The sequence below is a fragment of the Planococcus citri genome, chromosome 4 (assembly GCF_950023065.1).
Source record: "Planococcus citri chromosome 4, ihPlaCitr1.1, whole genome shotgun sequence".
Taxonomy (NCBI): domain Eukaryota; kingdom Metazoa; phylum Arthropoda; class Insecta; order Hemiptera; family Pseudococcidae; genus Planococcus; species Planococcus citri.
In genome coordinates this window covers 28579683-28602545 of record NC_088680.1, presented here as the reverse complement: position 1 = coordinate 28602545, position 22863 = coordinate 28579683, and the positions used below count along the sequence as shown (strand labels likewise).

The window sequence follows — 22863 nt, the reverse complement described above, 5'->3', positions numbered from 1 at the left end:
TGTCAGAAATCAGATAAAATGCGACATTTACTCTCGTTTTTTTTGCTCTAGCCAATTATAGCATCACAACCCGCTCTAATTGTCAAAAAATTCCAATTTAGATTTATTGCAAAATTGACCCCGCCATCCCCACCTCTGTGTATGCTCCGAACACCATAAACCTCGAGCAAATACTCAAAGTGGTCAAAACCTGCTCTTATGGTCCTGTTGGGCAATACCATGGAAATAGCGGTATGTACTTACACAAAAAATAGTCCGGGCAGAAATTATTTACAGTCAAACATTCAGTGAAATCGCAACAAATAACAAATGTGATATATATTATTTTGCAAATTTGAATCCAGTCTCACCCTTACTAATAATAGTAGGTTTTTAGGTGGCTACGTACTTATTTAAAAATGCAAATTATGTAAAAAAAAAAAAAGAATGCATAAATAAAAATTTAACCTAAAAATCATGAAATTTTCCACATTTCTGCAATGAAAGACATTGGATAATTATATATCACTGTAAGTATTGATGGTAAAATCACACAAAATGAAGTGCCTTACTGTTAAATATGAAAATATAATGAAATTATGAGTCGCCATTACCACTCCTTCCATTTAAATCAAACTTTTTAGGTACCTATGTACTTATCCATACTTCATGTGATAGAAAGTGAATTGCAGCATCCATCAATTTGACCATGCGCCTAACTATAATAGGATTTTAAAATCTAATTATGTAGTTATGAATCATCTCTTCACTTCCTTTTACCACCTTTTCCACAAAATTGTTTACCTTTGCACATTTAAACTATTATTGGGAGTGTTGTTGGCGAAAAGTGAATCCCAATTTTTGAAGTATAGGTAATCTTATTATGATCGTCTGTGTAAAAAAAAGGAAACAAATTTTTTTTTTGAAGATTCTCAATTGATAGCCTGTATAACGATTCCCTATTCAATAATTTTAATGTAGGCCTATTTCGAATTTGGTTTCCATTTCTTATCATTCGTAGGTTTAAACAAACGGAAACCGGGAAAGTTGAATAATTAATATTTTTATCTCATTTTCAAAAAAATTCCCGATTTTCTCGTTATAAGATTTCATTGAAAAATATACTAAGCCATCCATTTTACAATTCAAAGTCATCAAAAATTGTTCTATTAAGGCTAGGTTGGAAAATTTCTAGTTCCACAAAAATGAACAAATTTGTCCAATATTTCCCCAGTCACAACTGCAATACCTTTGAATCCTTTTCTTCTTCAATTTTTCAGCGATTAACACAGACTACAACATATGAACATACCTACGTTGCACCATACGTAAGTTGAGACCGTAAGTGCAGGTTTTAACCACTTTGAGTATTTGCTCGAGGTTTATGGTGTTCGGAGCATACACAGAGGTGGGGATGGCGGGGTCAATTTTGCAATAAATCTAAATTGGAATTTTTTGACAATTAGAGCGGGTTGTGATGCTATAATTGGCTAGAGCAAAAAAAACGAGAGTAAATGTCGCATTTTATCCGATTTCTGACACTTGATTTATGGCTCTGGATAATCAATTGACCTTGAATATGACACATGTATCCTTTTATCTTCTCCCACCACCTTCTATAAAACATTTTCCCGTTCAAATTGGCCATTTAAAGCCGTTTTGTTCCTAAAATTCCGTTAAAATCGGTAAATTTTGGGCAAAATTTCAAAAAATGACATTTTTATAACTTTTGAGCCTCTAAACTCAAACTCAAAGTCAAAATATGGAAAAATAAATGTGATATTCGGGTTCAGCGTTAAATTCTAATGCTTTTTGACACCTCGTTTGCAATTTTTACCACAACTCATTTTAGGGGGGGGGCGTCCACAAAAGCTTCAAAAAAGGGGTGAACGCCTGCTCGGATTTTAGCGGATTTTGGATATGTTTTTTAGGACACCTTATATAATACATTGAGCCAAAAAAAACCTTTTGTAACAATTTTTTCCTGGTAACATGCCGAATCTCCTGCACTATTAAGTCAAGAAACAACCATTACAAAAAAATGACTCTTTATTAGCTTTAAGAACATAAGTATTTGTCAGGAAAAATCATCAACAGAGTAAGTTTGCAAATTTACGATCCATCGAAGTATCGATCTAATTAAATATCATAAATCAATCAATCAATCATTGAGGTTGTCAAGTCCGGAGTTCTGGCTTGGCTGGAACTTGGATGAATGATAAGCGATCTGTAATAGAAATAATTGCTTTTGAGTACACACACATACTCTACTCATACTACACATCTATCATGCAAGGCTTGTAAAATATGTATTTGTAAATAGCCTCTTCTCATAAATGAAACTTTAAAGACCTCCATCTCAGGCCAAGATGTATCAGCCACGGACCAACTGTGGGATTGCTTTGGACCCGAGTGCCAATAACTGACCAGTGGTTCACCCATTAGTGTCAGAATAATGGAATGATCCTGAACAGCCAACTAGCAGTGTCATCTCATAGCAGATGCCCTAGGCACCAAACCTAGATTTATCTGCAGGGACCACATTGCCACCAGTACAGCTCTTCACACATACTGCATAGTGGGGACCCCTTTGAGTCCCCCACAGGGTCCTGACTCACTGACAAGACGTACAATGCGCGTAATAGAAAGATACCACTGTTTTAGAAAAATTACCATCCTAATTAAAATCATATCTTGGTGCTTTGCAAACATACTGCACCAAGATATCATGCAAAATTGCAAACAATTGAAACAAGGCCTATTCTAAACAAGTATTCATGTATCAGTGTACTCAGTAAGATAACTTATGTATTCACATAATAGATTGTAAGTAATTGTAATACAGTGGTTGCCGCTTAATAGAATCGGGTTGGGACGGAGTGGTTGCTATTCTATTAAGCGAATAATTCTAATAAACGAAGAATCAAAAAAATACGATTTATTAAACTTGTATGCTGTACATTTAATAATGGTACCTAAAAACGTATAAAAAGGTGGGAATTTTTGGGTGAAAAGCAAGAATGACAATTTTTAGCAAAAAACAGAACTTTATTGGCAAAAAATGGTACTTTTCGGCAATTTCTGAAAAATATGCGAGGCTTTTGATAATTTTTGAAAAAAAGTGAAAATCTTTAGCAATACTATTGGGAGAATTTATTCAAAAATCAAAAATGTGGCAATTAAGTGAATTACCTATTTGCAAAGAAATGACACTTTTTTGTAAGTTTTTTCGAAAAGAGAGATTTTTTTGCATTTTTTAGGTAAAAGAACAACACTTTTTTTTTGCAACTTTTGGCAATGAAAATCATTGAACCTACTGGTAAAAACTCTCATCACCTCACACTCTGATGATGCAAGACTTTTGAACAATTTTACCAAAAAGCAAAATTTTTTTGCAATTTTTGTTGAAAATGTGAGATGTTTAAAAATTATTTGGTTAAAAAACGAGACTTTTTGTTTGTTTGATTTTTTTGTTGACAAAAAATATGCCTATTTCATTGATTTTGTTACTTTTTGAAAAATTTTCCATCCCATTAACCGGATTTATTCACCTTCGATTATCACATAAAGCGAAAACCATTCAATGTAAAAAGATACAACCGTTCCGTTCCAACGACTTTCCATTCTATTAAGCGAATTATTCTAATAACCACAATGATAATAAGCGGCAACCACTGTATTTCATCAATGGGGCAGGTATATCCTAGGTGACCAGGGAAAGAAACAACAACAAGCACAGGCACTTCACTCATAGCACAAACTTAAAACAACTGAGATCTTTGTGCTCAGCCAAACTATTTATGCTGGTACATTTTACTCACTATTTCGTGACAACTTCCACTTGTCACCCATGGTCGCTAAGATTACCCTTCAATACATGTAAGCAACTCGATGCAGTTGAAGATTTGTACATTGTAAAAATATATAGCAACCACATGGTGGTGAGCTCTGCTAGCCAACACCTTACAATGTGTTGGAAATGCCAAATGCCACCAGACTGCACACAGTGTGAGAAAGGAAAAAGAATAGTCGAAATAAAAACAAACTCTTACAAGCTGATAGCCTGCTACCAAAACTGGAGGGCTAATTTATGAAAAAAGCAAGGTTTTACTAGAAGCACTATGCTATGGCTGATGCTTTAGGTATATCCACTGAGAGAATGGAGAATGATGCTTAGATGGCTTTTAGAGCAGAGTACATACCTTGAAGCTGCACAAGCACAGGACTAATTGTTCTTTTTTTTTTACAAACAATCAGAGAAAGCCCACAAAAAAGAATAGGTACATCAAATAAGAAGCTAATGCAACTAATCACCTTAAATACATTTCTTTACCCTAAACAATTATAATGCAAATCTCTGATTTACCAACTTTAAAACGGCTCTTTTCAGGGCTACCAGTAATATTTCTTCACAAAGTGGTTGAACACTGTTGCGTTAGGAAAAAAGTACCATTTCAAATCTGATTTGATAATCTTCTAAACAAAGAAAAGAGTATCTGACTAAATGCCAAATAGATATAAAATTGGATTGGAATACTGTGAGACAAGCAATTGTCAGATGTTTCTAGAGCATAGACATCATGGTGTGAGTCTGCATTTGGATGAAAAGGAAGACCAAAAACATGAATAGGACTAAATCATCAAAGATGAATAAGAATTACCCCTAAGTTATAAGCTATACCTACATTTTTTTTACCCAGCAGACCTAAGGAGTATGTACCTAAATACAATAGGTAGGTATAAATAAGAATGATTTAATCTAAAATATTTCCAAAAATAAAATTAAACCATTCAAATGGGCAAACATAAAACTGAGCCATTTTATCCCAAACACAAAATTAGAACCCAATTTATGAAATTGAAATTGAAATCCTGAACCAAAAATCTAAAATCTTGAAATTCTGTGAAACCCTACATTTTTTCTTGAAAATATCACACTTCATAAATAGTTTTGGCCTAATCTAGTGCACAATCAGTGAGTAGCCCTAAGCAAGTGCACCAACTGCCCCACAAAATCTTAATGTAAATCCAATAAATGTATTGAAAAGTGGGGGAGGGGGCAGCTTTAACTGATCCCCTCAGGCTGTAATCTTTTCCATTCAAATCTTAACCTTAAGACAAGTTTGGGACCTGGCTGTACAGAGGAAGATGCGGTGCATTACAAGGTAAGCACAGAATAACACATGGAATGGGTAGTTTGGAGCCTTGGCAATTGCGTAGTTGGTATGGGATGTGCGAACAACCTCAACCTGTCTCACCCCCCCCCCCCCCATCGCACCTAGGATTAAGATTATATGTCTGGGTAATTGGGTATTGAATTGAATGAATTTTTTCATATTTAGGTACTCAGGAAACCAGGTATTTTATGGGTTACCTACTTATTTACCACCCATTTAATTTTGATACTTTGGCAAAAAATTGAAATGAAGAATTTTGTTTAATTTTTAAAACATGTAAGTACCAAAAAAAATCATTAATATTTAAGTGTTTTTTTTTGATGAAATATTTTTGTGCCTCTCTAATTTTTAAAGATAATATATACTCACTGGAAGTATTATAATTAACAAATTGAGCAACGATTTTTTTATTTATTTTTTTAAAAATCCTCTTTATTTCCCCAATCATCAAATTATCTTAAAATTTCACATAAAAAACATCTTCACGTGTCGTATAAAAAAAAAACGGAAAATTACAAAAAAATCTTATTCAACAGAATCGTCTCCCGGATGCCTACACGACCATGACCCAAAAAAAAGGCCTAAACCCACGTCCACTTTCGCAGTAAGCATTTCAAAATAGTACTACTAAAATGTCGGCGACTTTGGATTACGTCGACGACGGCGACAGGCTCGCAAAAGGCAACTATACGATGGAAAAAAACCCTTTCGCGAAAGTGGAAACGGTGCAAAAAAAATTGACGAGAAAATTAGCGCCGACGACGACTACCCAACTACTAGTCTACTACTACAACGAGCAGCAAAATTTGAGTACTACTGCGAGATGGGGCGCAGGTCACCCGCTGCATACACACCGCTTTGTTGCGCGTAACCTAAATTATTGCGGCGAAGGTGCTTACTGTGTATTCATCTGTGCCTGGAAACTGTGGAGTGTGGACGGAGCCGATCGAACGGCAAGAGGAGCTTGAGCCCTGTATCCCGCACAGATTGCTACAGCACCATTTTCTGCCGTAGCTACTTCTTTCGTGTTATCGCCACTACAGCTCAATGTTCGCTTCATAATATTTTTTAACCATTTTTCCGACCATCGCGTTCTTTTTTTCTCTCGCTAGTCGCTTTTTTTTGCTATACTGCTACGCGTTCAAAAAAAATACTGCATTTTGCGACGCGATATGTGTTGTTTTAGCCAAATTAACGAGTAAGTTGAATTATTTGTACTTATTTTTGTAGGTACCTTTTTTTCTCCTATTTTTTATATATCTACGTCTTGGAATAAGTTGTCTTCGTAATTTGAGACGATGACGTCGTAAATGAATATTTTCTCTCGTACTCGTATGTACTTTCATTCTACGAAAAGACGTATATATTTTCCACTCGAAATTTCCTTTCGTTTAATCTTCGTCATCGTGTATTTAAACGAACTCGTAGCTAATTCTCACTCGATCGTTTAACGAGACTCGAATCTAAAGGAGAATCTCACTTGGCAGCCTCACAACTCGTGTATACGTAATTGGTTTTAAGGGTCCTAAGGGGGCCTGCAGCAACTTTCGCTGTAGAAATTCCCATCATTCGTTGACCAAAACGTCGCGAATCTCGTCGCATTTCACTACTGGAACTTTACCATCTCGCAATTAGAATTAACGAACCGGTAAACGATGTCATTTTTATGGCTCTTATTTGGCCATTTTTTTGAAAAATTGCATCCGTATCGATTTCTCACACCATTGAGTAGTTTTTCATTCGACTATAGCGAAGGAAATCCCCTCAATTGGAAGTACCATCGAGGGAAAAAGCTCGAGATTTTTTCCGCCGATAAACAAATTGAGCTGGTTTATTGGAACGAAGACATAATGGTAATTTGATGATGATGATGCACTAGCATCGGTTCTTCTCGTGTAATAACAACAGTAATAATTTTTCGCCACAACATCGTAAGTTTATTTATAACTAATGACAGAGGCATTAAAGTAATACGTATCATTTATTACAATACGAACCAGAAAAACAGTGCTAAGATTATAAATGCTCGACTTGGTATTGTTTATCAATTTTATTTTGATTTTTTCCTCTCTACAAATGTTGGTATCAGAAGATGGAACGCAGGTGTGTTTGATGGAGGTGTTTTTTTCTCCTATTTGTTTGAAAATCTACCTAAAACGAGAATCGATAACTGAAAATTGATTTATTTTTTTTTTACCTACGTATGTTAGGTATGCAGATTATGAGTTCAGCTTCATCACACGTTTACAGGTTGGTAAAGAGTTGAGCTCACTCCCTCTCCTTTCCCTGGTTGAATGAGATTCATCATTTTCCACATACCAACGAAACTTTTATCATAGTTAAAATTCCACTCTGACAAAGTTTGTATATTCCCAATAACACAGTGTCATAAAAGAACAGCCCCTCGAGAAAAGCTATAGTATTAAGCTTATACTATATGTACAATAGATAGATAGATACCTACCTACCTACCTACCTACCTACCTACCTATACTCGTACTATACAGGATACACTCTACACACTCTATACACACACTGTACACAGCAGCATCATCTATGTAATACCTCGACACGGTTTATGACGTCAGTAGCGAAAAAAAAACTAATATATAAGGGTCAAACAGCTTATACGTATTGACTATTTATTCGCATAGATGAAAAAAGTTGACAAAATAGAATGATAAGTACACGAGAGCTTTTTTTTTCTCTTCTTGCTAAATATCAAGAGCTTTTCTCGCTCTTCTTTCCTGTTGAGCTTTATGCTTATATAGTACGAGATATTTTTCGTCGTATGGTATTTTGCAGCGAAAGGGTCGTAGACGAGAATCTCTACTATACATATAGATATAGAAAAGAGACAGGAGGGAGAACCAAGGTGCAGTAGGATTGATTTTTATGTACAATATGGCTACATATACCTACCTATAGGTACGATGTATGCATAAACTTATAAAGTATATCTACGTATAGGTATGGTTTATAGCTTATGGCGGAGAACGGTTTCAAACCCTTGAATATTGAGTGCACGTAAATTAAGTTGACGACAAATTTCGATGAAAAGATAAAAATTCGTCGTGTTTTAATATATTCCAAGTGACGAGATTTTAAACGCGATGTACTCGAAAATCTGAAAAATGAGGTAGGTACTCTTGAATTAGGTTTTAACTCATCGTGCTTGATCGTAAAAAGTTTCAAGTTCTTGTTTTCTGGAAAATTTGGTTTTTGGAGGATTTTTCGACTGTGCATTGATTTTGAACAATTTTTTAAAAATATGGGGATTTGAATGCTCAAGGGGAAAATCTGGACCATTTGAAAATTGTGAAAATTAACCCACAATTGTTTGGAATATGATTCAAAATCGCCTAGAAACTGATTTCAAATCGTTTCAGACTAAACCTAGATCTACATACCCAATCGCCCAAAAATGGTGTAAGAACTAGATCATCATCTTCAGGAAATCGAATCATTCTACATCAAAACCCCCAATTTCCTAAAAGTTGATAGTTTTTTTATTACCTGCTGAATTGTGCATGAAAATCCATTCAAAATTTTTTGAAAATCATCTAGAAATATTTGAAAATTTGGTAGAAGAGGGGATTGTTGGTAAGTAGTACGTATTTTTCCATTTTCCTACCGAAAAAGGAAAATGTTATCACTGAATAAGGGGAAAATTTATTCGACCTTTGCCATGAATCTTTCATCCCTCCTCTTCCTTCTCTGGAGAATTCTCGCTGCACCCAGAGCCCAATTACCCATTGGTTCAAAATATTATGGGAAAATGCAGTCTAGTCTTGCTAGAGGTCATCGTAAAAAAATTGAAACAAAGGAAAAGTTTCGCACACAAATAGAATATGTCTCAACAAACGGCAATGCTCCTCGACATCAATTAAGGTGTCTCCTTCCTTCCTCACCTATACCTTTTAGTTATTATAAAAATTCAATATTTTGATTTTTTGTCATTATCTTTTGAATTTATTAAGCTGATATAGAAATTATTGTTGAATTAAATTGTTGTACAAAACATGAAAAATTTTTTTTTGCCTATTCAAATGTTTTTTTCAAATGCCATGGCAAGGCTGATACCGTTTGTATAATGATTTTGGTTTTTTAAAAATAAAGGTTTCTGTTTTGGTTCTGGTTCTGGTGTTAGCAGAGGTGTGACGAAGTGATGGGGAGGGGGAGGTGAGGGGTAGGACTGAAATTTTCCCCTACTGTTTTCGCCAGATTTCCCCAACTTTTTACCTACGATTTTCCATCTCCCCCCCTCCTCCTCCTCCTCCTCCTCCTTCCCTCGCCAAAAAAAGATTCCAGCTAATTGGTCAGATGAGGTTTGAGCAAATTTTGGAAAGGGAGTTGGAAACAAAAATGTTGAATAATTTTACAATTGATTTGGTCGTGCTTCCGAAATTTCTCAAATTAATTTTTCTAGTCTTGAAAATTATTGGAAAATTGGGCAGCAGGATGAACATCTGGCTGAGTGACGAAGCGAGAGAAAACGCTTTTGAAAATTAATGATTCCTCAGAAGTAAAACAACATCATTTTTGATACGAAAAGTCGATTTTTCTACACTTTACAAACTTTGGTGAGAGAAAGGAAAAGAAAAATGATCTAGTACGAGCGAAGTGAGGGTGAAATCTGAGAAAGCGAGGGCAAAAGCTCTCAAAATTTTACAATTCTTCAATTTTTTAGAACAAAATTATATCTATGTTTTCAAAAATTTTGACTGGAATGAAAGAGACCTTCTTTTTGGGGAATTTCAAGTATACTTGTAACAACATTATTTTTGATATGAGAAGTTAATTTTTATACTCTCTGACTTAGGATGAGAAAATTTAGAAGGGAAATGGTCTGGGACTAAGCACAGCGAAAGCTAAAGCTTTTGAAAATTTATAATTCAAGGAGTAAACCCCTCATTTTTTTGGGTAATTTTTTGATTTTCCCAACTTACACAAATTCTTCCCAACTATTCTCAAGATTGCCATATTTTTCTAATAAGTACACCCAATGTATCCCAAAAATTCCTAACTTTTTTCCACCATTTTTTGTTTGGAGGTGAGTCACTCCCCCACAACCCCCTTTCAGAGCACCTATGGGTTTTGGTTTCGGTTTTTGTCAGCTTGGATCAAAAACTAATGATCAATTTTTGAAATTTACGGGCTTCAAAGTTCAAAATTCTAAAAATGTAATCTTTCTAATCGTTTTTTAATAATTTTCACTTGCGAAACCTTCAAAAATTCTATTCGCAATGAATTTTCAAGAATGAAAAATTCGAGTTAGGTGAGCATATTACAATTTATTTCCAGGTTTGGGTGGATCATCAAAAAAAAGCCAGTGAATTTTGACCAAATTCAGCAAGTAACTTCATTTTGAAATGAAAACTTCTTAGAAACAATTTCAACTCTGGAGGTGCCCCTGTAGGAGAGAAATATGCCCTCAAAGAGAAGTCATGTATTTTTTGCTCCTGCCAGTCCTGTCACTACCCAACCTGATTTGGGGAAAATATTACAGAATGTGGAAAATGAAAAAAACATCAACTAGAAAATTTTTCACAAATACAAAAAATTAGCTTAATTTATTTTAATTTTATCCTGTCTGGTATCTCGAATGAAAATGAAATGAGGAAAGATCGAAGCTCTAGGCGTATTTCAATGAGATTTCGAGTTCCTTACGAGGCTACCAAGTTTGGAACAAAAAATTCGAAAAAATAACCATCGTACAAAATTAATACTACGGAAGAACATTTTTCATTATGGAATGAAAATGGGTATAGTTAATTGAAATAATTCAGGAAAAAAGAAACAACGACCACGGAATAAGCAGTTGGATATTTCTCCTTATTTCGAAAATGCTGTCTCTTCTTCGGCCCTTGAAATAATTGATTTTTTTCGAAAATTAACTTTCGATTCGAGAAGATGTCCATTTTAAAGAAGTTTCCCTCGATTCAATTCAATTCAGTGTTGCGAATTGCAAAATTCAAACATCTTATTCAGTGCTAACTTATTTATGAAACTACTAATAGCATCTTGGTATTCACACTGGACGTCTTTACATTTGTGAACTTACTCCCTCCCTTAGTCCCTTAAAATTATAGATATCCAGTTTCAAAATTCTAAGTTAAAGACAATATCCATATCGGTGATTAATGAAGTTTAATTATGGCTTAAAAGATAATTAACAATTGGAATTGAGGAAACAAATTAATAAAATGAAAGAATGGGTATTTCTTGAATTAATTATTACATTTTGAGCAAAAAATTTTTTAGATGTGAAAAAAATCGATTTGGTTTACGTTATTAGTTTTAGTCTAATTTTTGCTACATCACATTTTATTATTTGGAGCAGAATTTTCGATTTATTCTGAATCCAGGATTTGCTCCAAGAAAAAACATATCTACTCGTAAATTGGCGAGTTTCGTTTATGGGATTTTTTTTCTCAAAAATTTTCTAGATGCTCCAGAATCTGCTCGAAACCAACACCAACAGATTTTGTAGATTGTAGGTCAAAAAACTCAAATTTCAGATTTCTTATTTGGCAAAATTTTGATTCTTTTCACATTTTTGACCCAAATTTGATTTTTAAGGATTCTCCAAAAATCGAAAAACACACTTTTTCACGAAAATTTGTCGTCTGATGTATTTTTGTATGCTCTTTTGAGTTAAGTAGGTAGCTCTGTTCGGTTCCAAAAGGTTTTCCACCAGTTGGGACACTTCATAGGCTTCATTCAGTCTTCACCGGTTGTAATTCTAGACAATATGTGTTGAAATTCGGATGCCAAATTGATGTAGGTACTCAGAAATACGATTTTCGTTTAAAATATAACGTAATCCAAGTCAGCTTGTTATTCTTTCGCGTGGAAGTACCGAAGTAGTAGGTATTTATATGGCTATGCTATTTATACAGTGCATCATTCTGAGAAATCGAAAATGGTCCATTACTTTAATTGGTTTGATTATGTGGAAAATTGAAATATTTATCGTCTAGCGTATCTGAACGTAACAATTTGAAATTCCGTGTACATTTTGAACTTCTATGACTCTTCGTATTACTAGGAAATCAATGTTTTCATCATAAACGGAAAGCAGCCTCGTACAATTTCGCCTACCTTCTTTTCTTTTTTTTTGAATTACTACTTACTCTTAAAAATGATATCTTCTAAATTGGAAAATTAAACAACCGTTGTAGAAAAACGAACAAGTGTGTACTTCGGGAACTAAATAAATATTGTCCTAATAATATTGTTTGTCTAGCATCAAATTTAAAAAGGGTATAAAGAATGCGCAGAAAGAAGAAAAGCTATCTCTTCACGAATTACTCGTATAGCGAAAAAATGATTGTGGATAATTCGGGGTGATTTTCCACACATTCTAGAAATTGAAATCTCTTAGAAAATTTAAAATGAGTGAGTTCTTAGATACTTAGGTATATTTAAAAAGGTATCATATTCACTTAAAATCTGTTGGATTATTTTTTATGGAAAACATTTTTTTTTTACGATACATAAACCTGTTTCAAAATTTATAGCAACAGAATTTCAACTGTCCAAATTATGCAAATCGATGAAATGCTGATCTCTTTGACTTCCCAAAACCAAATTTCATCATTTTCAACCCTTCTGGGATTCCCAGCAAGACTATAATTTTGCTCTATAAATTTTTTCAACTAATTCTACCTGAGACATAAAAATTGATTCAGGAACAATTTGCTAGGCTGGTCTATAAATGCAGCTGAAACAGAAACTCTTTAATAATGAACCCTTTTAAAAAAACAAAGAAGAAACTACGATAATGGGCAACACTGTTGTAAAAAAATCGATATGACAAATTTAATTAAATTTGCAATCTGTATTTTTCCAGCTTTCGAGTAAATTTCTCCCTTCTCTTGCTCAAAAAAAAAAAAGGCTCCATTATATTGAAAAAGAAATACGCGAAGTTCAGCTCAGGGTTACCACTTCTACCGGTTTGAAAATCGTATTAAAAAAATTTCAACATGAAATTCTCCATTTACCTGGTTATTCGACGAATTCGTATAAATAAATTTAGACCTTCGAATTGTACACTTTTTTTGCTCATTATTCGTTCATAATTACCGTTCTTTTTCCTCGTAGCGTCGTCGGCGATAATACGAGTAAAAAAAATCAAAAAGAAAGAAAAATGATGCCCAACGAGAGAAGAAATAATCGACCAAATATTACATAACGTCTGAAAAACGGCGCACACCGCTCAGTCGAAGAAAGGTGGCTGGGCGCGTGTAAATTGAATGGGATTTTTCGAGCACCCTCACACGAGGTATTTTCCGCTCGCGTACTCATTTCACTCGTAAAATAAACACTTTAAATTTACAAATATCATTGCGCCCGGAAAATTGGATTCTGGGTTTTGTTTGGTGTTTAACTTGCTTTTATTTTTTCCCCACCTAGTCCCTCGAGAGGCGAAAAGTGACAGAAATATTTTCAGTGTTTTGGGATTCGGGTATGGGAGAAGTAAGGTAGAGGTGAATTAAAAAACATTTTTTCATCTCGTCATTCGTCGTACTTGTACATATTTTCGCGAAAAGAAATGTGCATAGTACCAGCAGTAAGGTATCTACCTATATTTGTCGATGTTTAAATCTCGTTTAACTCGAGTTAGGTGTACCTTGAAAGCTCATCCACGCGAGGCTTTCGATCAACAATGATGGATGCGATAATGTTCGCTGTCTAGGACCTTTTTGTTAAAATTGAAAACTTTTTTTCACACGTGTTTTGTTTATATGCTTTATTTTACCAACAGGACATGTTCGCGCGTTGAAATTGAATCCGGCCTGATCAACATGTTCGTTTTATTATATTTCCATAAACATGGCCAATAAATTATTTCAATATGTCGGATGGAAGAGAAACGTCTGGCATGGAAGATAAAGCGGTGTCAACGGCGGACGATTTCGGAGTAAGGATAATATATTTCCTAGATATGGGTTTCAAATTCATCCTAGTTTATTACATTGAGGGGTAAATTTTATGTCGTGTATTTTTTTCACGCAGGATGGAAACGACGGGTATTTCGGCGAAGGAACTCATTGGAATGCGGTCACTATTCAAAAATTGTTAACCGTTTTGATTAACAATAAAATCATGGCTATGAGAACTATGAGTACCTGCGAACACAATATACCATCCGATAAGTCAGACTCTACCGAATACTCGAGAGAGAAAGAACCACCCGATAAAAGGTAAGCCTACTTGGATTTTTTTTCTATTGACTCATTAACAAGTATTATAAAGTTATGGGATTAAATTTCATGGAAATTGCTAGAGCAAAATCTTCAGGACATTTAAACGATATTCTCAGGTAAATTAAGCGAGATGGCCCGGTTTCCAGGTTTGGAAAATTATGATGGATTATTGTTGGGTACCTCCAAAAAAAATTTCGAGTGGAATTTCCGCCCCTCAACACCCCTTCCCCCTGCCTTGGACAGTAGGTATAAAAAACGCGTTTTTGAGGGAAAAATTGATATCCACGAGTAGTGGGGAGAAAATTCTGGTACCACACGGAATGTGTAGGGGAAGTATCGGTCTTTCAACACGATTTTTTTCAAATTTTTTTTATCATAGTGGTGAGGGTAAGATTGACACAAGAAAGCTTTGAACCACCACAGCTCCAGATTGAGGGGTTGTGCACAAAAACTTTTTTTCACCGAAATGTGTTTTTTTACTGAGTAGGTACCCTCTTTCTATCAATCTATAAAATTAAAATTTAACTTTTGTCGAAATTGCCAAAAAAGCACTGTTTTTGGTCATAATTGTCGAAAAATAGGTACATTTTCTTCTGACGTCATCAAAGAAGTCCTAATATTTTTTGTAAAAATTGCCAAAAAAGCGCCTGTTTTTTGCCAAAATGTTCAAAAAGTCTTATCGCCAGAATAATTTGTCAAAAAAGTCTCATTTATGTCAAAATTAAACAGAAGTTTTTTTGAAAAAATTATTTAAAAATTCCAACTTTAGTCAAAATTGCCAAAATAGTCCTGTTTTTTACCAAAATTTTCGAAAAATACCTTTTTTATGACATTATTAAAAAAATTCTAATATTTTTTGCAGAAATGACCAAAAAACTTTGTTAGTACATATAGTCAAAATTTCGAAAATTCCTGCTTTTGCCAAATTTGAATTTTGGTAAGATTTATTAAATATTGAAAATCCATTTTATTTTTTGATATTTCTAGATTATTTTGATGCAATCACCTTCGAAATTCAAGTCATTTTTCACATTTAAAAGAAAATCATTACCTATCGCAAAGCTAATTTTAAGATATGACAAGGAGCTTGAATTTTGAAGGTGATTATATCAAAATAATCTAGAAAGTTCAAAGATAAAAATGGATTTTTAATATTTAATTTTCATTTATTTTTTACAGAAATTCCAGGGATAGGAACCTTATATACTTACCTACCATGTGACCCACGTACTTTTGAATTTTTTTGCCCAGCAATTAATTTTGGGGAGATTTTTGAATTTTCCACTTTTGGGATACACCTTAAGTAATTCTATTTTAAAAATATACCTAGATTTGAGTGCACTTTTGGAAACTTGAAAAAACCAGACTTTCGAGAATGAGGAAAAAAATAATCAATTCTTGACATTCCAAGTCACGTCGATATCGACAATAGACCTCTCATGAATATCAAACTTCAAACCTGGCTTTGAAATGATTTGAATCAATTCTTGATCTCAGCAGTAAATGATTGGATCTGATGTGATCAAATTTGGACATTCCATGTATCCAAATTGACCTACCCAATGAAGGAGATCTGATTGATCAAACTTGATCACGTTTAATTATTTTCCTCAGAGTTCATTTTGTCAAAATTTTAAAAAATTGAAAAAAAAAACTAAACGACTTTCTGTCATTATGTCAGACTTGAATTTCAAAAAAATATGCCAATTTTTAATCTGATTTGTGGTTTAAAATTTCCTTTTCAGAAGATACCTTGGAACCATTTTTATGGATTATTTCTTTTTGTGAATTAGAAACATCAAACATTTATTAAGGACTCGAAAACAGCTCAACACTCTCAAAAATTGATTTGGAATGTCGAAAATTTAAATTTAAACCCAAGTTTAGTTGTACGTACCTATCTATCGCAATTTATTGTTTTGATATGTAACTGAAATGTAAAATTTTCAAAAATTCATTGAAACTTGAAAAATGAAATTCAGCTCCTGAAATCTTGTTTGGTGTATTTCTGGGTACTCTTATCATTTTTTCGCTCCAAATGCAAAATATTTTTGCCAATTAAAATAGGCATCATCTCATTTGTCAGAGCTTTGGAAAATTTTCAATAAAAATTTTTCTGTCTGTAAGTCATAATTGATCCAAATTAAGTGATCTACCTACTTTACTATTTATGCATTAAAACTTTTATTTTTTTTAAATGCGTTTTTATTCGATCCCATCTTCACATTTCCCTCTCCCTTCCCCCTCCCCCTCCTATAATTCGAATTTTGAATAGCTACATTTTTTTGTTGCAATTGAATAAAATGGATACCAAAATGAACGATTTAAAAATCTCAAACGCTTAAATTCTAAATTGGAATTTTCGGGACTATAAAATTTAATACAAATCTGTATGAATTTGCTAGAGGCTCCAGAACTACCTATAAAATAGCTCGAAACGAATTCTCATCGACTTGAGAAAGGAAGAAGATGTCAGATATATGGTATACCTACAAATCCACCTAATTCAAATTTTATAACCTAATTAGGGTCAATTTTTTAGAAAATTCTGTTTTCAAGAATTCGCTCGAGTCTTCAGAAATGCTCAAAATTACTGGAAAGGGCTTTCAATCGACTTAAGAAAGTGGGAAGGAGCCAAGGGAGTTCAAAAATTTGATGCAAATCAAATTTCTGCTTTCAAAACTCAATTATAATTTCGAGAAAATTTTTCATCTACGAATTTGTTGTTGTCTTTGGAACTGTTGAAAATTTCCGAAACGACTCCCCATTAACATGATAGAAGAGGAGAGGAGTTTAAATTTTGGTAAGAACCAAATTTCAGATTTTTAAATTAATTAGGTGAAAATTTCGTAGAAAATTTCATTTATTTGCATGATAGCTCCAAAATTGCTAAAAATAGCCGGAAACGGCGACTTTGAATCGATTTCATGAAAGAGGATGGGAAGTGATCAAAGACTTGGTAAAAACCGAAATGTTATTCATCTACAGAAATTTTCTAGAGTGTCCAAAAGTGCTCAAAATAGTTCAGAACGATCTTCAATTGACTTTATAGAGGAAGAGGGAGGAGGGGTCAACGAATGGGCACAAAGCAAATTTTAGATTTTCAACTTGATTGGTTGAAATTTCATGGAAAATTTATTTTCCAAAAATTTTCTGGAAGCTCCAAAACTACTCAAAATAGTTCGAAACAGTTTCAAATGAACTTGAGAGAAATAGAGGCGGGTCAAAAATACAGTACAAACCATATCTGTTTCGGATTTCATTCTTGATTGAGTGAAATTTTGTAGAAATTTCAATTTCTATAAGTTTTCTGGAGACTCCAGAAGTCCTCGAAATAGCTCTAAACCGTTTCCAATCGATTTGAAAAACAAATAGAGAGTTCAAAAAATATGGCTCATCCCGAATTGCAGCCCTCCAACTTAGTTAATAGGTAGATAAATAATAAAGTTTTAAATTTTACTACTTCAGCTCAAATCTGTTTCTTTAAAATTCCTAGTAAGTATCAGATGCTCTCATCTCTAGGTATACCTTTATTTATACCCTAGATTTTCTCTAATGAGAACACAGGAGTTCACCTCAGAAAATTTTTCTATAAAATTCTGTATTGGTATTCACTTACCTTTCCTTCCTTCATTCCTTCTCAGCTCACCAATCCACCATTTCGACTCTTCCATTTTTAAACACTTCAAAATTATGGATAAATAAATTACAGATCACGTCTCCAACATTCACCTCGCCATCAGCATCGCCATCACCATCGTCACTGTCCCAGGCATAGCTCGCATCACGACGAACGATCATCATCTATATCCAAGGTGCAAAAATGGTCCGAAGATTTGGATATGGAATCTCCCGAAGACGATCCTCCAAGAGGGCGAAAATCGTGAGTTTCTTTTCGTAATTTATAAATTCTGAAATACCTACTTACCTACTTATGCCTTGGTCTACAATTTTTTACTCAGGAAACAACCCAAAGAAGGATACCTCGTCGTGGATATTGAATCCGGTTCAAAAGTCGAGCAATCTTCTAAACGACGAAAACGTAAAAAACGAAAAAAATCAGTGAAGAAGAAAAAAATTTCTCAGATAGATCCGGAAGATTTACCAACACGAGCTCGATGGACAATAATAATCACTTCGGGATTATTAATTCTGACTTGTATGTTTTTGGTTGGAGTTACTCTGCGTATGGCTCCAGTTATCGATCAAATGGGTTTGTATGCTTTGATTTATGTATAATCAAAATCATGATCATTTTATGTTACCTATAGATAACTAAGTAGGTATTGTAAATGTCTTTGTATGGTCTCAATTTTGATTTTATTTTTGTTTTTTAGTGCGTACCCAGAACGAAGAGCTTATGAATTCGTTAAATCGCAATAATTACAACGAGCCGGCGCATTTTTACTCTTCTTATTATCATAATACACCGCCAAACTGAGTCTCAAGCTGATGGTCAATTTCATGAAACATCATACCACGATTGCGTATAGAAAAATCATGCGTACATATTCATCATGTAGATAAAAAATTCATTTAAAGGTGAGTCAAGTAAATTATGTGATAAAAAATAGACTAAGAGTTCAGATTAATTTTTATTTAGAGCATTTTTTTTTGCATTTTGCATTTTACAAAGAATCCCCAAAAACTACAGCTTAAAGTACCTACCTATTACCTAACCAACGAACCTCTAAAATGGGTTCTTTCCATTTTTATATGCATAAATGGTATAATGGGGAAAAAATATATTTTATCTACCTAGGTATTCGTGCAATTTTTTCAAATCAAAAATGACTATCTAGTATCTACGACTTATTTCTGGCTAATTCAAAAAAAAATTAAAAGTAAATTACTAGGTACAAATGAAAAATAAAACGCAGCATTAGAAACCGTTTAAAAAAATCAATTCCGAGCGAAAAAGAATGCTATTTTTTTATTAAAGTGACATTCAATTGTTTCTTTTCAACCACTTGTATTGTTTTATTTGTAACGTATACTCTTCTTACAAGTGGTAAAAAGTAAGAACTGATAAGGATGTCCTGGCACAGTTTGGTTTTCTTTATTCTCCCGCGAGATTCCTGGTCGAAGTTCACCGCCTTCCAACTGTTGATGCAGTTACACAATTCAAGTGTAAGACGGTTTGCTCGATGAAATTTAAAGGAGTAATATTTTATTCTATCGCACAACAGCAAACGTAATGCTCTCTCGTGCTTCATTTTATTTATTATTTTTGTCAAATAAGAGTTTAAAAAGAAGCTACCTACTTGCTTCGGTTGTTTGTGATTTTTGCTTCGTGAGTTAAACCGAACTTGTTAAGTGATAAATAATGAAGTCTTTAAAAATCAAAATAAAGAAATAAATTACTTATACCTTAAAGTGGAAAAAAGTTGGAAATTAATTTCATTTCAAAAAAATTCAAAAATAATATAACTATTAGGTACAATTGAATTAATAATTCTAATTTTTAATATTTAAATAATATTTCTTCTCCATTCAGTGGAAATGATGCTGAGTTCAGTCCTCAATTTCCTCAATTTCAAAAAATAATTTTTTTGGTTTCAATTACAACTTTCTCACTTTACTCAGTAGGTATTTTTAAAAAGAAACTCAGAAAAATATTTTCTTACTCAACATTTAAAAAAAAAATAAAAACATCACAAAAAAGGTTTTAAAAAAATAATAAAAAGTTGTGATGAAGTATCCCTCACAAATCACTCAATTTTACCTTTCTAAACATAAAATTGCTCTGAAAACGTGCAATTTTCTCTCCAGGGAAATAAAAAAAGAAACTAAAATGTTATTTTGTTATGAAATTTGATGAAGTTTGGATCCATAGTTTCTAAAAAGTTCACAATTTTTCAGATTTGTTTTTGAAAAAAAAAGAAAAAAAATGTGCATGAAAAGATCTGCATTAAAAACTAAAGCTGAAAGTGAAAGTTTCAAAATTTAAAAATTGCAAATTCACAAACTGGGACTCGAAAGGATCCTTAGTTCCTGATTTAAATGATAAATACCACTAGTCGTGCATTTTTGAAAAATGGGCATAGAAAGTGTATAAAAAATAGAAACTAAATTAATAAAATTAATGATTGATTTTTCATTTTTATTTCTAGTTTTTCTAACAATAATATTATAATTTTTCAGAAAGCAAACTGACGTTAAAGAATGAAGGACAATATCACAGCACGTAATCAAGAAATGTTAAAATTCATTATCCAAAAACTTACCATAATTTATCATTTTTATATCATTCGTTGTCGACATCCACACAGAACGAGGAAACGTTTAAAATAAAGGACAAGATTCTGGACAACTGAGTTTACTCAAAACACTATTTTCAAAAGAACATACCAAGTTTACATATCTTTGGGTGAGTATAAGTTGATTTATTACACCTACCTAGCTTGAATCTTTACCTACTTAATTTATGTAAACGAAGAAAACAAAACACTAATTGTAACTTTGGTAAAATTATCAAGTTTTGGCAAAAAGAAATAAATTTGCAAGCTGATTTTTTTAATTATAAAGTTTTCCTCGAACAAGTATTTGCAATTAAATTAAATTTCAAAAGTAAACGTAGACGAGACTACCAAAGTTTTTTTTTTTTAAGAATGAATATTTAATAACGCATTCTCAACAATACTTTTCTATTTTAAAAGTACCTACCCAACTTATTTCAGGTATTTGAAAAAATAAAACAATTCGAGCAGTGTTTTGTTTTCAATTCATCTAAAATAGATGGCGAAGACTCGAACGTGGAAATTTGTTCATCCATCAACATTGCCTAGCCGACGTTCGTCGATAAAACATTTTCTATGCTTTACAGAAATCAAACGACATCGTCAATCGCCTTGGGACACTTTGTATTCTACAAAGAAAACGCACATGTGGTCACAGGAATTGCGCAGAATCGTGTTCTGTCTATTTCTCATCGTCATGATAAAGGATGAAGGAAACTCAAACCCTTTAGAAATGAAAACTGAATAGTGGCTAAAAACGAATCAAACGGAAAGTTCGACCGAACAAAATTTGTTCAACATTTTAGAACATGTGATCTGTATAGTATTTATTTTTCTTTGTCGAAAGTTTGTGCCGCATACCTATACCATCTGATGGTCGATATATGTACAATGTATGTACCTTAACCTATCTATCTATACTGGTGTACCAACGAGTAGAATGATTTTAATGTGTGTTGGTAACGTTCGAATATAACCCTTTCTCCCTTTTTGAGGTTTACCATATTATAATAAACAACAGTTTTGATGTACGATCCTACCTATATTCGTATGTGTTTTACTGGCATATAGTATGTACTACCTTTTAATGTAACTTTGATGATTAGCATCAAAGTAACGAACTGAAATGTGTTTTACTTTTATTTTTGTTTTTGTTAATTTTTACATTACCTATATTATATTTTACGAGTGTGTTTGGATTTGTAAATTTTAAGTCAAAAGTACCTACTATGGTACGTATTATTAACTAATGCAATAATTTTATTCGCGAATTTCAATCGTTTTTGTGTGTGTTTGTGTATTATTCGAGTTATTTTTATCGGTAATGTTACTTTTTGTTTTTTTTTTAAATGTTTGTTTTCTCTCGTTGAATGTGGTTATTAATTTTATTTATATACTTATATTTGTACATTTACACGATTTTTACTCGGATGTTGTTACCAGCGTTATAAAATTTCATTTTCGTGTTACCTAAATAAATGTTTGCAAAAATTATTTTTTTATTTTTTTCTAGCTTTTGTTTTCCTCTTATTTTTTTAAAAAAATGTCAAACAGATTTATATGCGGGTAGGTAAAAAATTACTATAGAACTTTATAGAAATGTTACAAGATTCACACTTTACTTACGTAGGTACTTATTGATTTAAATTTAATTATCAAAACAATTCAACCATTTTTTTTTTTTTTTTAAGAAACAAAAACAACAACAGATACCTACTTGGTAATAAAATATGTACATTTAATTTAAAAAGTGCTCCAGTCACACCAATAGAACATTATTAAAAAATAACATACAAAGTTATTCAATATTCGTCCTCATCTGAAATGAATCTGGACGTGGTTCGTGTTGGTGATCATTGTGATCATTTTCGTAACTGAAACAAGCTGGATTTCCTGGTCCTGAGAGTAAGTGTACTATTTCATGGAATTTTGGTACCTACTTATTGAACGAAATCAATTCTGATTTGGGTTTTAAGAAATTTAGAATTTTTTTCTTAGTAGGTAACGGAGCGGAAATTCATTTTTTTTCAGATATTTTAATAATCTAATATAATTTGAAAGTTCTTTATTGTTTGTTTTTTTTTTTTTAAATTGAAAACCTGAGCAAAAATTATAAAAACGATCATAATTATAGTTACTTACCTATTAAAAAGACTCGTTCATTCCTTACAAAAAAAAAGTATAAATACCTACCTATTGTAATAATCTAAAAGTGCTCTTTAGTCTTCAGTTCCTAAAATTTTTGCACGGTGATAC

At 32.9% G+C, this 22863-nt stretch overlaps 1 protein-coding gene across 1 annotated transcript; it reads left to right on the top strand.

Annotated features, from left to right (window-relative positions):
• Nucleotides 1-6059: 6059 nt before the first annotated feature.
• LOC135842809 (uncharacterized) lies at nucleotides 6060-20718 on the top strand. Its single transcript, XM_065360453.1, has 7 exons — nucleotides 6060-6354; nucleotides 13927-14082; nucleotides 14178-14365; nucleotides 18081-18251; nucleotides 18331-18581; nucleotides 18706-18910; nucleotides 20513-20718. Exons 2-6 carry the CDS (start codon nucleotides 14017-14019, stop codon nucleotides 18807-18809), a joined length of 780 nt encoding a protein of 259 aa, XP_065216525.1. The 5' UTR covers nucleotides 6060-6354; nucleotides 13927-14016; the 3' UTR covers nucleotides 18810-18910; nucleotides 20513-20718.
• The last annotated feature ends 2145 nt before the right edge of the window (nucleotides 20719-22863 follow it).

What these genes read in the sequence shown, in the direction of transcription:
- LOC135842809 (XM_065360453.1), top strand. Translation starts at nt 14,017, where the DNA reads ATGTCGGATGGAAGAGAAACGTCTGGCATGGAAGATAAAGCGGTGTCA. An exon ending in AAAGAACCACCCGATAAAAG is followed by an intron (nt 14,366 to 18,080) that starts GTAAGCCTACTT and finishes AATAAATTACAG; the next exon opens with ATCACGTCTCCAACATTCAC. An exon ending in TCCAGTTATCGATCAAATGG is followed by an intron (nt 18,582 to 18,705) that starts GTTTGTATGCTT and finishes TTTGTTTTTTAG; the next exon opens with TGCGTACCCAGAACGAAGAG.